Here is a 12,879-nt window from a genome sequence, read left to right on the forward strand (position 1 = left end):
TTTCTCAGTTATGTTAAAACCTATTTTTATTATTAATGTACCAATAAATGGTCCTGCACACTTCCAGCTGACATGAGATGGTTCGGTCCAGATTTTTTTTTCAATTTCCACAGAAACGAAACTGGGAACGGCTTGAAAAATCCACCCCAGGCTTTTGGGTTCTCCGTCTCTCCCTCCCATTTTATATTTACATTGACCACCAGTTCAAGATCAGCGAGTGTTTTATTCATCTGAGACAGTACTGGTGACAATTTTTACACTTTACTCCGGAAACTTTACATTTTTTGAAAACCGTAAGTACACGCTTTCTTATTCTCGAATTGATTCTGAATTCTTTGAAGATGTGTTGTCTGTTTTCTGGTATCGTGAAGGTTTTATCTCCAGTTTCCCCGCAGTTCCCAGTTACTGGAACTTGTGTCGTTTTGAGGAAGAGAAAAATGAGCCATAAAGTCTCAATGGAGCTGTTTCCACATTTACCATAAAGCTCTGAAAACTGGCGCGCTGCACATTCTAGGGGCGACAGGGAGAGGAAGCTTCGAGACTGCAACGGACCACATGCTTCTTAAATGGATCCAGGGCGACACACGGATAAAAACGGACTTCCAGAAGAGTTTATCCAAGGTAAGAACAATGTCCGCCCTTTAGCTTGACTCCATTCTTTAGTGCTGTACCGATGTTTGACTCTTGATTTCTTCTTGGTCCGTACCGGTCCGTACCGGTCCGTACCAGGCGAATTTCCTCTTCCTTAGCAAAGACGTCACAACCCAGAGTTTAAACCATACAGTTTTTAAAGGTGTTATAAACAGTCTGTTGCTACAGCGGATGCTCTTACATACATGTATTATTTCTAACTGCGCATCTTCTTTTATAGATTGATGGTAGTGACAAGCTAACAGGAAGTTTGTAATGCACTGACAGAAGAAAGAAAACCCATAGGTGAGTGGAGGGACGAGTTAGGTCTTTTTCTGTACTTTAATACTAACTGTAGCAGCAATTTCTATTTTAATACTACTGGTGGCTGAGCTCGGTTTTGGTTCGGACGCGTGTAGAAAAGATGAGGAGTAGATGTGAGTTCAGTTGGTCCCTTGGACCGTTTATTGCAGAAAGGTGGATTACAAGTTGGTGGAAACATACTCAAAGACATTGAACTAAATAGTCTCTCGTAGAGCACAGTTCCCCTGGCAAACGTAACAGCACTTGGTCAAAAAACTGTTGCCTTCCTCAGCCACGCCCAGATGCTCTGGCTGCTGGCTCCTTAAGCCTTGTCCCCTTGGGCTCCACCTTCAGCCTCCCAGGTCCAGTTCAGGTGTCCTCTAGGTGGGGGTAAAAACACCTACGGACACAGTGTCACTCATTCATTCTTACATACACACACATGCACGTACTAATAAAGAAATATAGCATAAGAGTCAACATAAAGTTTAATTTGGCTCCTACACTAACAACATACTCTGGAGAACAACAGGTCTGGCTCTGTCATCACTGTGAATGTAGGCACACCCAGGTACAACAATCTTATATTCAAAATACGGCATGTTGATGCAGGACTGGGAAATTTGTCAGAAAAGCCAAGTTTCTACTCTGCCCACCCACATTCCTTAACTGCCCCACCCAATTGGTTAACTTTATTCTGCGCCATTTGAACCTGTCATCACTTTCATTTCCTTTCGATTGCTCACAAAGTCAAAAAGTCCTCACAATGATGGTTTTGAACCAAAAGTGGCCCTTATAACTAAAGAAAGACACACACACATACACACACTGCTGTGTCAACAAACCTATCTCAGTTTAATTCAATACACAGCAATGATCTACATAAATGTACAATATTACACTCTAAATGGACTATTTGATGTTCTGTTCTATTTATAGTTTGCCCAAGTTTTATTGTGTCAGAGTTCATACATGTAAAAATGTCCCTGCCCTGGAATCCACAATTGTGAAACATTTTATTTTATTTGTGAATATACAAAAATGGTACATGCTTTTTTCCCCCTGAAAACTCTTACCAGACCCAACAAATTAAGAAGACACTTAGAAACACTACAGCCCACTCACATGCATTTGTTCTTTTTGGTTGAGCTTTATCATCTTTGTAACAAAGTGATTATAATTGAATTTATTTTTTCTACATTGTTGAAAAAGTACAGACTGATGGAGGAATGCAGTGATAAATGTCACCTAAAGTACTTCAATTAAGTTGAATTTAAGCAAAGTTATGGCACTGTTTTTTGAAAAAAGCGACAAATGTCAGAAAAAGTTGTTTGAAAAAGGGTTTTTATTTGCACATCAGAAATTCCTGAAAGTAATGTGGATTTAATGTTCATTTGTATTTTATGTAAATACACATGTTAAACTTGGCCCCTTTTGTCATCATTTTGTTGGGGCGTGGAGCGATCGGGGCATGACAGAAAAAGTTTGAGAACCACTGTCCTAATCCAAGCCTTATACAAACTTAATCTCAAAACAAGTAGAATTCTTAAAAAGTCTACATTAAATATCCATTAGTTATGTTATATCAAATATTTGCCCTTTTCAACTCCTAGTGTCTAAGAGTCTCTCCCTTCCCTTTTTTCTTTTTCTACATAACTTTGTTTATTTGTTTTAGTTAAAAAGTCAACTCTCCAGACTAATTAGTACATTTGTTGTACTAGAGGCAGTAATAATCTTTCACACCACACAACTGAGTTTGCTACCATGTCAGAGCAGCATTAGGTTTTATAGTATTGATCACCTGATGGATTGATTTAGTGTCACCATTACTGAGTCTGTCCACCAGAGGGGACTGTTAATTTAGTTTTGTGGGGATCCTTATCAAAATTATTTGTACTTGTTAACTTTAACACAATATTCTTTCAATCAAAAATACTGATGTCTATATTAGCTTAACATTTGTAACATTTCATTGCGGAATGTAAAGTTACAGTGTAATAGTTTCACCATCAAGTCTTATTAGTAGGTGACTTCCTGTGAGCCAGTTTTTTTAACCAAACATTAACCTGAATTCAACATGATAATTGAGTAATTGGAAGTGTGCATCTTTATTTACAGAAGCTGGTGATAAGTAAACAGCAAGATTGCTAATGTGAAGACAAAAGAAAGAAAACCATGGGTGAGTGGATTGACAAGTAATATTTTATAAGATCTTGAGTTATGAGTCTCTTTTTTGTTTTTACTTCAATACTAAAACACAACATTCTATAATAAAGGCACACAATTTTTTTTTATGATTTAGGTTTTTTGGCATAGGCATGTAACATAGACAAAACAAGTTTCATCCTAAAGGCCGAATTATAGTCCTGCGACTGCAACCGCGGAAGGCCACACAGTTGCATCGACGGACTCGTTTTGGTTTATACTTCACTAACGTGTTGCGCGTGTTGCAATGCAATTCACAGCCAGAACACTAGGTGGAGTAACGTTGTTTGTCGAAGACAAAACACACAAAGAAGAGACCTCTTCTTCTTCGTCGACTGTTTATTTAGATCGACACTCCGGCTCCTCATAGCCTATTTCTGGCGGACAAATCGGCCAGTCAGTGACGGGTTATACAAGTGGTCCTACTTTTGGATCTCTTCTGCCAAGTGCTCTTCTATTTGTTCCATATTCGTTCTTCTAAATCTTCTGTGATTTCCGCGTATTGTGGGGCATGAAACCGGGAAAGTAGACTCCGGACGGGATGTAGTAAGCAGACCAATCACAAGCCTTGCGGGCTGCGTGAGGCTCGAGTCACTTTGTCGTATAGTTATAAAAATTGGCAGACGCACGCAAGCCCCCAGAGGGCACGAAAGGGGCGTGTTGCGTGTCTTGCTCGCATTTATGCGTGCCTACAACCCAACTATAATTTGGTCTTTAGGCCCAATGTACGTGTAGCAGAGAACAATAATGCACCATCTCCTGGTGTTATTCATATGGAAATTAAGATTCACACGCACAGTGAAATACTGATATTTTTACATTAGTGAGACTCCAATTGTGTAATGTTAAAAGGGTCACTGTTGTCATTATACAAACAACAACTGTAGTGTTCTGATTCATTTTCACTGTTAATTTTCCTCAACTTCATTGTCAGCCAAAGCCTGGTGGATGAGGTGGAACATTAAGCTGCTTGAGTCATGTTTTGCTCAAATTGGAGGAGACCAGACCAAAGCTAGTAGAATGGACAGAAACATTAGTTCAAATGAATGCTAATTATCCCATGTGTCTGTTGTATGAGCAAATAAAAAAACTTGTGTTTTAATAGGTAATAAAATGTCGGTTTAATTGGATTAAAGTTGCTCCAGGTTTAAGTGAAGCCATAGTCCATCAAGTCCATAGACAGGGTTGGGAAATAAAAAAAAAACTTAAGATAAGGACTAACTCACTAAGTATGCACTACCACCAAAGATGTCTAAATTTGCTAATTAAAAACGTGTTTGTATTATGTAGGGTAGCTATAGCGTATCTCTTTATTCTATACGTAATTAAACCTATTGCTTTTGTGTCTCTTCTCACTATTTAGCAGATGAACTTGGGCAGTCACCCAAGAATTGGACTGAAACTCAAGTGAGCAACTGGCTCAGATCCATTGGTGTGAATGAAAAATACATAAAAAAGCTCTTTGAGGAAGAAGTAGATGGAGAAATCCTTCTGACACTGGATGAGGACTTTTTGAAGACAAAGATTTGCATGAAGTTAGGCCCTGCTCATTTGATCATTAAAAAAAGAGATGAGCTCCTCAAATCCCAGCAAAAGTCACAGGAGAAGAAAAAACCCGACATTGCTAAAATAACTGAGCTGGAGCAGAATAACGATCAAAAATCAGTTCAATATCAAGCTACAAGTGAAGCACCTTCAACACAAGTTCATGTGGGAGACTTAAAGGAGAGACAGACAAAGGAAGACTGCAAACCAAGACCATTTGATCAAGAGGGGGTTGATCACATATATGTAAAGCACAGGGTCCTGCAACCGGAGTCAGGCGCTTTTAATTTGATACATCCATGCCATGAATTTAAGTCCCTAACTGTAGCTGCGGGATTGGATCGCCCGAGGCTCCAAGCAAAGTTTGCCAAAGAGGTTCTTAAATTTGCAACTGGCTGCATGAATATCAGATCTAATGGCACAATACACTTTGGTGTGATGGACAGCAGGGAGGATACAGGATACATGCACGGTGAGGTAGTTGGCATACCTGTGAAAGAAAGGGACGTATATGTAGATGCTTTGGACTACATTGAAAGGAGTTTCTCATCTGACGCGGAACATGTGCGCCAGTGTGTGCGACCACCAAGATTTATTGAGGTCATGGATCGAGAAAGTACAGAAAAGATGTATGTGGTGGAGGTTGACATTGTACCTTTAATCAGCATTGTTAAGAGCAAGTGGTATGCAGTTCGTCTGCCCAACTTCAATGAGTCGGCCAATAAAGTGCAATTCGAAAAGGAATCAATTCTACGGAGGGTGGGTTCAAAAACAGAGCCTGTGTTGGACAAAGATTTGAGTGAATTCATCCAGCGAGTCAAGGATCGTGATGCTCAAAGAGAAGAAGCAGAGAGAAATCAGTTCAACAATGCTCCAATGGTCAGCAAAGACCTTGGAAGGAAACTCAAAATGCTTATGACGAGTGGGAAGAAGTTAATTGAAAATGACAAATGGTTAATATTCGTCACAAACAAATTCAAACCTGATGATCTTAGTCAAATTGACTGGCTGCTTAACATGAAGATATTCTGCGTGTTTGACTTTGACCCTGAATCAAAGGTATCAGGTCTTTGCAACAGTTACCTTCAGCATCATGCTGCAAACATGCATTCACTGCAGAGCTACAATAAGTCCAGTGACACAAGCATCAAAGAGTTCACTAGCAACCTGCATCTTTTTGAGCAAACTAGCTGGATCTTCTGTAATGGCCGTTCTGACTTCAAAGGAAATGATGCACCATGTGAAGAGATGACTTGGATCAAGACGAAAATAACCCTCTTAAGGGAATCTGTGTCTTCGATTTGTAAACATATCTTGCCAAAAGGGGCATTCCAGGTCATTTTTCTTCTCACATCACCAGTTGAGAAACCATTGTTGCACACCTTTTATGAGTTTTTCACAGACATGGAAGGCCATGAAGACATCATCTGCATCTGTGAATCGGAGAACAACTTCCTGAGGTGGCAAAGCTTTGCAGAGGGATCGTGTGGAACAGAAACCGTGAACAACTTCAGTGTTGTTGGGATGAAAATGAGTCATGTTAATGCAACCGTGCAGAATGTACAACCTGTAAAAGCCTGTACCAGCAAACATTTGCCTGTCTTTGTGAAAGGGATCTGCCAACTTGAGACAAACAAAGAGGAAGAGATGGCTTCTCTAGAAATTCTGACTGTCAATCATTGTGATGAAACAACCGAACACTTCATTAGTGAGGAGAAAGCAAACGTTGAACAGCAGTTCCTCCGTGGTGGAAGAGTGACCTGGTTGAATTTCTGGCTTGCTGAACACAAGCATGTTGGAGAGGTAATTGAAAGAGATGCTTATAAAGATGTCTCTGAACTTCTCAAGAATGCTCTGAAGTACAATGCAGAACAGACTCCGGTGAAGAGTATAACCATCTACCATCATCCAGGAAGTGGTGGAAGTACTGTGGCAAGACAAGTGTTGTGGAAAAACAGGAAAGACCTAAGGTGTGCAGTTGTGAAGCCTTCATACTCGGTTGCGGTCGTTGCGCAGCATGCTGTTTACCTAAGAGAATATGAAGAAAAGGATCCACAGAGCTGTCTTCCAGTGCTGCTCCTCATTGAAGACTCAGACAAAGAATATCTAGATGATCTCAGGAATGAATTAGAGGTTGCAATTAACAGCAAACAATTCCAGTACGGAAAACCTTGTTTCATTTTCTTGAGCTGCAGTCGATCCTATGATCCAGAGAGAAGATGCAAGGAGTCTCCCTTACAAAATGTCTCTGTCACTCACAAGCTGTCTGCTGAAGAGAAGAGAATGTTTGCTAGAAAACGAAAGGATCTCGGAAGACAATACGAGGATCAGTTCATCCTGACTTTTGTTCTGATGAGTGAAGAATTCACTGATCATTATGTTCAAAAGTTTGTGAAAAATTTGCTCCAAGACATTGACCATGAATCTCCTGTCACTCGCCTCGTTAACTATGTAGCACTACTTAACAGTTACGTTCCAAACTCATTCATCTCTCAGTCCCACTGCGAAGCCTTGCTAGCTTTGAAAGTGTCAATGGAAAGGTTTCACCAGTATGAGTTTGAGAGATCGCTCAGTGATCAGGCTAAACTCGTCTTCTGTCACCTCAGAGATGACAAGACCCACATTAAATCAATCAGAATCATTCACCCACTCGTTGCAAAGGAAATTCTCCAACAACTTCTTGGAAGCCAACAGACCCACAGTGGTTTGGCAATGAATTTGCTCTGTGAGAATGTGCTTTTCGAGCACAGATTTGGAAAGGAAGAATATCAGTCGTTCTTGAAAGCACTTCTCATAAGGAGATCCAGAATAAGCAAAGGAGATGAATATGACAGTTTTTTCTCTCCTCTGATTGAGCATGTGTGTAAAAACGAACATCCAAACAAAGCAATTGAGTTACTCAAGGAAGCTTTTAAGCGTTTCCATGATGATCCATTCTTTGCACAACAACTTGCTCGTCTTCATTATAAATATGAAATGTTCGAAGAGGCGGAACACTGGGCAGAGACGGCAGCAAGACAGCAGCCAAACAACTCTTACATACTTGACACAAAAGGACAGGTGTACAAAAAATGGTTCCAAGCCAAACGCAAAGCCATTGACAATGACTCCAAACCGAACACTGCCAAAAGTACAGCAGATGCTGTGAAGACTGCACTGAAAGCCATGCAGTGTTTTCAAGATTGTGAGAGAGCAGCTACAGCAGAAAAGGAAAACATAAACAATTCAGGATATTTCGCGGAAGTTGAAGTTGGATGCGACCTGCTCAAACTGATATTTTCATTGCCGTTTTTCGCAAATGGAGCCAGAGGCCATGGAGAATGCCTGAAGTACCTGTTCAGTGATCACATTCCAGAGGAACTTAAAGATGACTGGGAACCATTCCATGGTCGTTTGAAAAAGCTTTACAAGACAGTGGATGATGCCTTGGAGTGGATTTCAGGAGACCTCAGTTACTTCCAGACAGATGCTGGTGTAGATGAAGATGAGATTCATTTAGGTCCTGAGGCGAAGATTAACAATCCACTGAAATGGTTGGCAAATATATCCTCTGTGTTTGGAAGGTACTTCAGTGATGCTTCTTCTAGAACATTTCTACAAACTGGCCAGTCAACCGCAACCAATCTAACTCCTATACAAAAACGCATGGTCATCTATCGGCTTGGCGGGGGTAACGTCACATCCATCCTCTCTAAGCTAGGTGAAGAGAAGGGTGCAGTAGATACTCTAAACAAAATCCTATCTCTCTACCCCAGCAATCCACTGAAATCAAAGTTTGACCAGCGTGATATTGTGAATTACACACTGGCCAGCATTACTCTGAACTGCTTGTCACCGATGGCTCCGAAAGTTCTTTCTCTACAAGTCCTTCAGGACCTTTGTCGTCAGTTCCCTGCTGACAAAAAGAAATGTCTACCAAGTTCCTTGTTCCTGCTTACCTTACTATTCTGGCCAGAGGATAAAGACACAAACATTGAGAGAGAAAACAAATATGAAGTTGTCCAATCAGCTGTTCAACACATGGAGAAAGGATACTGGACCAAGATGAAAGACATTCCTCCACGGAAGAGAAGACTTTACACCCATTTCTTTCTGGGCAGTGGAAATGGATTGGATAAATTTATCCACAAGAGAAAGTTAAAAGGACTCGTAAAGGTGACATCTCTCTCTGAGAAGCGCTTGAAGTGGTTAAGTGGTGAGGTGTGGAAGAAGCCTGAGATTGCCAAGTTGTTGAAACGTGTTTCTGGATGGACTGATGATGGAGTGGTGTACCTCGAGGGCCCTCAGAAACAGAAGTTCAGGATAATGCCGCTTCATTTACCTTCACTTCCTCATAGCAATGAAAACATCACCTTCTACCTGGGGTTCACCTTCAAAGGTCCTGTTGCCTACAACATCGTTGTAAATAAATAGAAACGTTGTTCAAAAACAAACTGTCATTTACCAAAGCATGGGCTTTGTAGTAATAGGAGAAAGACAAGTTTGATTGGGAATTAAAACACGCAAGGTTTCCTTTGTCATTTGTCAAGCAGGAAATTATTTGTAAAACAATTAATTTTGCAAGATATAAAATGTTTTGATACATTTTGCATGTTTCCTCTCTTGTACTTGTATACAGTGTAATAAGTGTACTCAAAACACAACCACTATAATGTTGTCATTCTTTGTTTATACATATACAAACATTTCTGAAAAAAGTACAATTTCACCAAAATGTGCTACTTTGTGATTTTATAGAAATTATGTATTTTTAAGATCTGTGTGTAGAACTGTCATTTCCGAGTGTTTGTGGATGAACTTCAGATGGGTTGAAGTTCACACCTGTTCACGATAGCGTACACTCGCTCCTTCATGCTTTCCAAGATACAATGTAGAAAAGAAGGGAAGCTAAATATATTTTTCATGGGAATTGTATCATTTTAGTCAAAGATGTATCAAAAACAAATGAATAAAACAGTGTTCAATTCGATACAATGTCTGTACATATTGATATGCAAATGAAACATCTTTGAATAAATGTCTGTCTACATATTGAAAAGAATGTTCTTGCGATGTGTTTGTATAGATATTGAATATATTCTATGCAAGCTATGGAATGCTACCTGTTCTCAACATGAAACTGCACATTAAGCCAGTTGCACTATCGAGCATTGAATGTCATAAGAAATAATAAAGTTTAAAATTATGTGAAAATGTATAAGATTCATCAATTTTAAACCCCAACCTCAAGGCTGGTTGTGGGTTAAACGAGCACAGGGAATATTTAACAACATTAAATATTGAATGTATGTTTAAGTCTGAAAAGAGGAAACGATTTTGATGTTTGGTTTTGTTGCTGCAGCCACAGATGATCACCGCTCTATCTTTCTCTACAGCACAGCAGAAAGTCGCAGCAGCACGTTTTGTCCCAGTGTGCTTGCCCTAGTTTAATATTAGCCTGCATGCTGCTCTGGTAGCTTTAGCTTCAGCAGGCTTGTGACGCCCTTGTAAACATCGTGTTTTGTCTGAAACGCTCTTTGCTCCCGTCTTTCAACAAAACGTGTTAAACGCTGCTCCCACGTAATTTTTCTGGAGGAAACAGCCAAATATAAGCTCCGCGCTGAGCTGTGTCGTAGCTAATCGCAAGCGAACAGCTAGCTAAGGTAACTCCAGCTTCAATTAAGCTACTGAGAAACACTTCATCTCCCGGAAGTTGAATGTAACAGCCCGACGACACCGTTCCTCATTTATTATAAGTTAACTGTGGCTTTGGCGATAGCTGCGGCTTATTCTACTCTTGAATATTAACACCTATACAATATTTTCTGTCAAGAGTGATAGAAATCTTTGGCATTTCATGATAAAATTAAATTTTTAAATGATCAACAAGCTTGATTTCAATAAGCAGCAGATTTGACAGCGTTTGAGCATTTGTGTTCAAACCATTTTCCAAAAGTCATCGGTTGCTTCTATACACGATAATTCAGAAGCTTTGACGTCAAACTGCCCTGTGGTAAAACAGGTATTAAATACAAAGGACAAATGTGTGAGAGATGAGATTCAACCAAACTTTTCAGAGTCGACAGCTGAAACAAATTAAATAAGTCATTCTGCCACACTTTTCTTTTATGATAAAATATAAAACAAAAAACATAAGGACAGCTTAACAACACCTTACAAATTAAGAGCATTAGATGTTAAGATAATTGGTGAAACAAAACATCAAAAATAAAAACCCTTCTTCCCTGAATTTAAAAGTTAAAGTGTCGCATAGAAATCAAAATATAAATATGGATATGGTATTCAATAAAGTGTAAACAAAGGAGCTTATATTTTGGTTTGTGCTTTTCATTTAAGATGGAACACGCTCTAAATTACATTCTCATGACATCATTTTCTCTGTCATGCTCATTATGTGGAACATATTTGTTTGTCCTCTGTGTCATTCCTGTTCAGTATGAACACAACTGTGGCTCCTCTGCTGTTTGCTGACCAGTACCTGCAGCTGTCAACCACACTGGCCTCTTCCCTTGTCTCTGGCCTCGGGGAGCATTACACCTCCCTCCTGTTGTATTTAACTGGACTTCGCTGACTCTCTGGAACCGAGACATGGCTCCTCATGTGAGTCTAATGCAGCTGTTCTCAACTTGAGGTTCGGAACACCTCATCAAGAGAAAATAAAAAATGGTTTCTTTTTTTCTTGTATTGGAAGGAATGTGTAACGTCTTCAAGTCTCTAAAACTTAAATGTGTTTTTTCAAATGAAATCTTAAAAGAGAACATGGTTCTTTGGTTGATCTGTTGCTTCATGTGAAAGGGTAATAAGACAAAAGTGTTATCACCTGGTGTATGGTATATGTCAATATATAAAATAATCACAGGCTACTTTTTAGTTCCTAGCACATTAAAACATCCACAAAAACGTGTACTATTTAGTTGTTTCTGTAGAACAATCATTATTATGCTTTTGTCATTTCCTACTTTTGATCTGTTGTGTTAAAGTTGTAAAGGTTGTTTCTTTACAGGCTGATGCAAATATTTACGGTTCTCACCAATTCTTCTAAGTACAGGAGGAGGATGGTCTAGCACATGGAGTTTTCCTTCTCAACAGCATTGCAATTGGTACAGAGCTCTTTTCAACAGAACATGATGTTTTTTTCTTCTTGTAAGTGAAGAAACAAATTATTGCTGAATGTCTTCTTTTATGCCTCGGCGAAGAGAACAAACCACAGACGCGATGCTTCACTTCTTCTGTTAAAAACACCATTTAACTTTGTATCTCCAGCAGATGGCAGCTAAAGGTTCTGATTTTGTGTGTCTCCTGGTTTCTGTCCCAGGACCCAGGGATCAGCAGCACTAGCCCCCCTGGTTTGAAATTATATTTTTATGCTATGAATTAAATGTCATTCCTGTGATTAAATATTATACCACCTACAACCCTTTTGTTATTTTTATCTAATATCATCTGTATGTGTGCTAAACATTTTAGTGCAAGATTTAAAACAGAACACAAATTTAAAACAACACAAGGACACAAGTGGCTTCCTGAGCTTCTCCATCCTCCACCAAGTGATGTGAAAGGCAGGTTAGTCAATAATGCTCTGCTTTTATTTACTCTTAATGCTTCCTCCTCTAATACCAAAGTGCAAATGTTAAAAAAAAAGGGGATTGTTCAGGCACCGCTGCTAATGTCTCCCATATCGTTGTTGTTTGGTAAATGGCTGAGCTTCTCTGCCAGGCTGAAGCCTTTGTGGTCCACCTCGCTGTCGCGGCTCTGATTTTTAAAACTCAAATACATTTTCATAGAGTTTGTTGAGTAAATGAATCACAATTGGTACTTCTGATATCCAGTGAGCCATATTAATATTAATAATACTGTACTTCTACATATCAAATATACATAATGTGAATTTTTTTATTTAAAGTTTGAACAACAAGCCTGATGACACTGCCTGATATATAATAATTCTCCTCAGATGCCATTACTGCCAATAATCCATCATTTCATTGACCTTCAGTTGTGCGACAAAGTGTTTATTCTAATCAATGCTGCAAATACACTTATCTTGCTAATGTTCTCCTTTACACTTGACATCTTTTACACTTCTGTCCATCCTGGGAGAAGAAACTCTCACATGTGGCTCTCTCTGAGGTTTCTACGTTCTTTTTACCCTGTTAAAGTAGTTAGGCTGTCACACCTTGTTAAAGCCCTATAAAA

The 12,879-nt window shown here is 39.4% G+C and overlaps 1 protein-coding gene across 10 annotated transcripts; it reads left to right on the top strand.

The window, feature by feature from the left end:
• Positions 1-116: 116 nt before the first annotated feature.
• samd9l (sterile alpha motif domain containing 9 like) lies at positions 117-12,098 on the top strand. Of its 10 annotated transcripts, XM_053443017.1 has the most exons (7): positions 117-293; positions 385-621; positions 872-936; positions 3,052-3,112; positions 4,502-10,325; positions 11,119-11,283; positions 11,687-12,098. In XM_053443017.1, the coding sequence occupies exons 4-5, from the start codon at positions 3,109-3,111 to the stop codon at positions 9,094-9,096; spliced, it is 4,599 nt and encodes a 1,532-aa protein (XP_053298992.1). In that variant the 5' UTR covers positions 117-293; positions 385-621; positions 872-936; positions 3,052-3,108; the 3' UTR covers positions 9,097-10,325; positions 11,119-11,283; positions 11,687-12,098. The 10 variants fall into 10 exon arrangements, 8 of the variants coding, with proteins under 8 accessions (XP_053298992.1, XP_053298995.1, XP_053298991.1 ...); XM_053443020.1 differs by having other exon boundaries at positions 372-621; positions 11,119-12,098; XM_053443016.1 differs by having other exon boundaries at positions 11,119-12,098.
• The last annotated feature ends 781 nt before the right edge of the window (positions 12,099-12,879 follow it).

Source organism: Pleuronectes platessa, chromosome 16 (assembly GCF_947347685.1).
Source record: "Pleuronectes platessa chromosome 16, fPlePla1.1, whole genome shotgun sequence".
In the NCBI taxonomy this organism is placed as follows: domain Eukaryota; kingdom Metazoa; phylum Chordata; class Actinopteri; order Pleuronectiformes; family Pleuronectidae; genus Pleuronectes; species Pleuronectes platessa.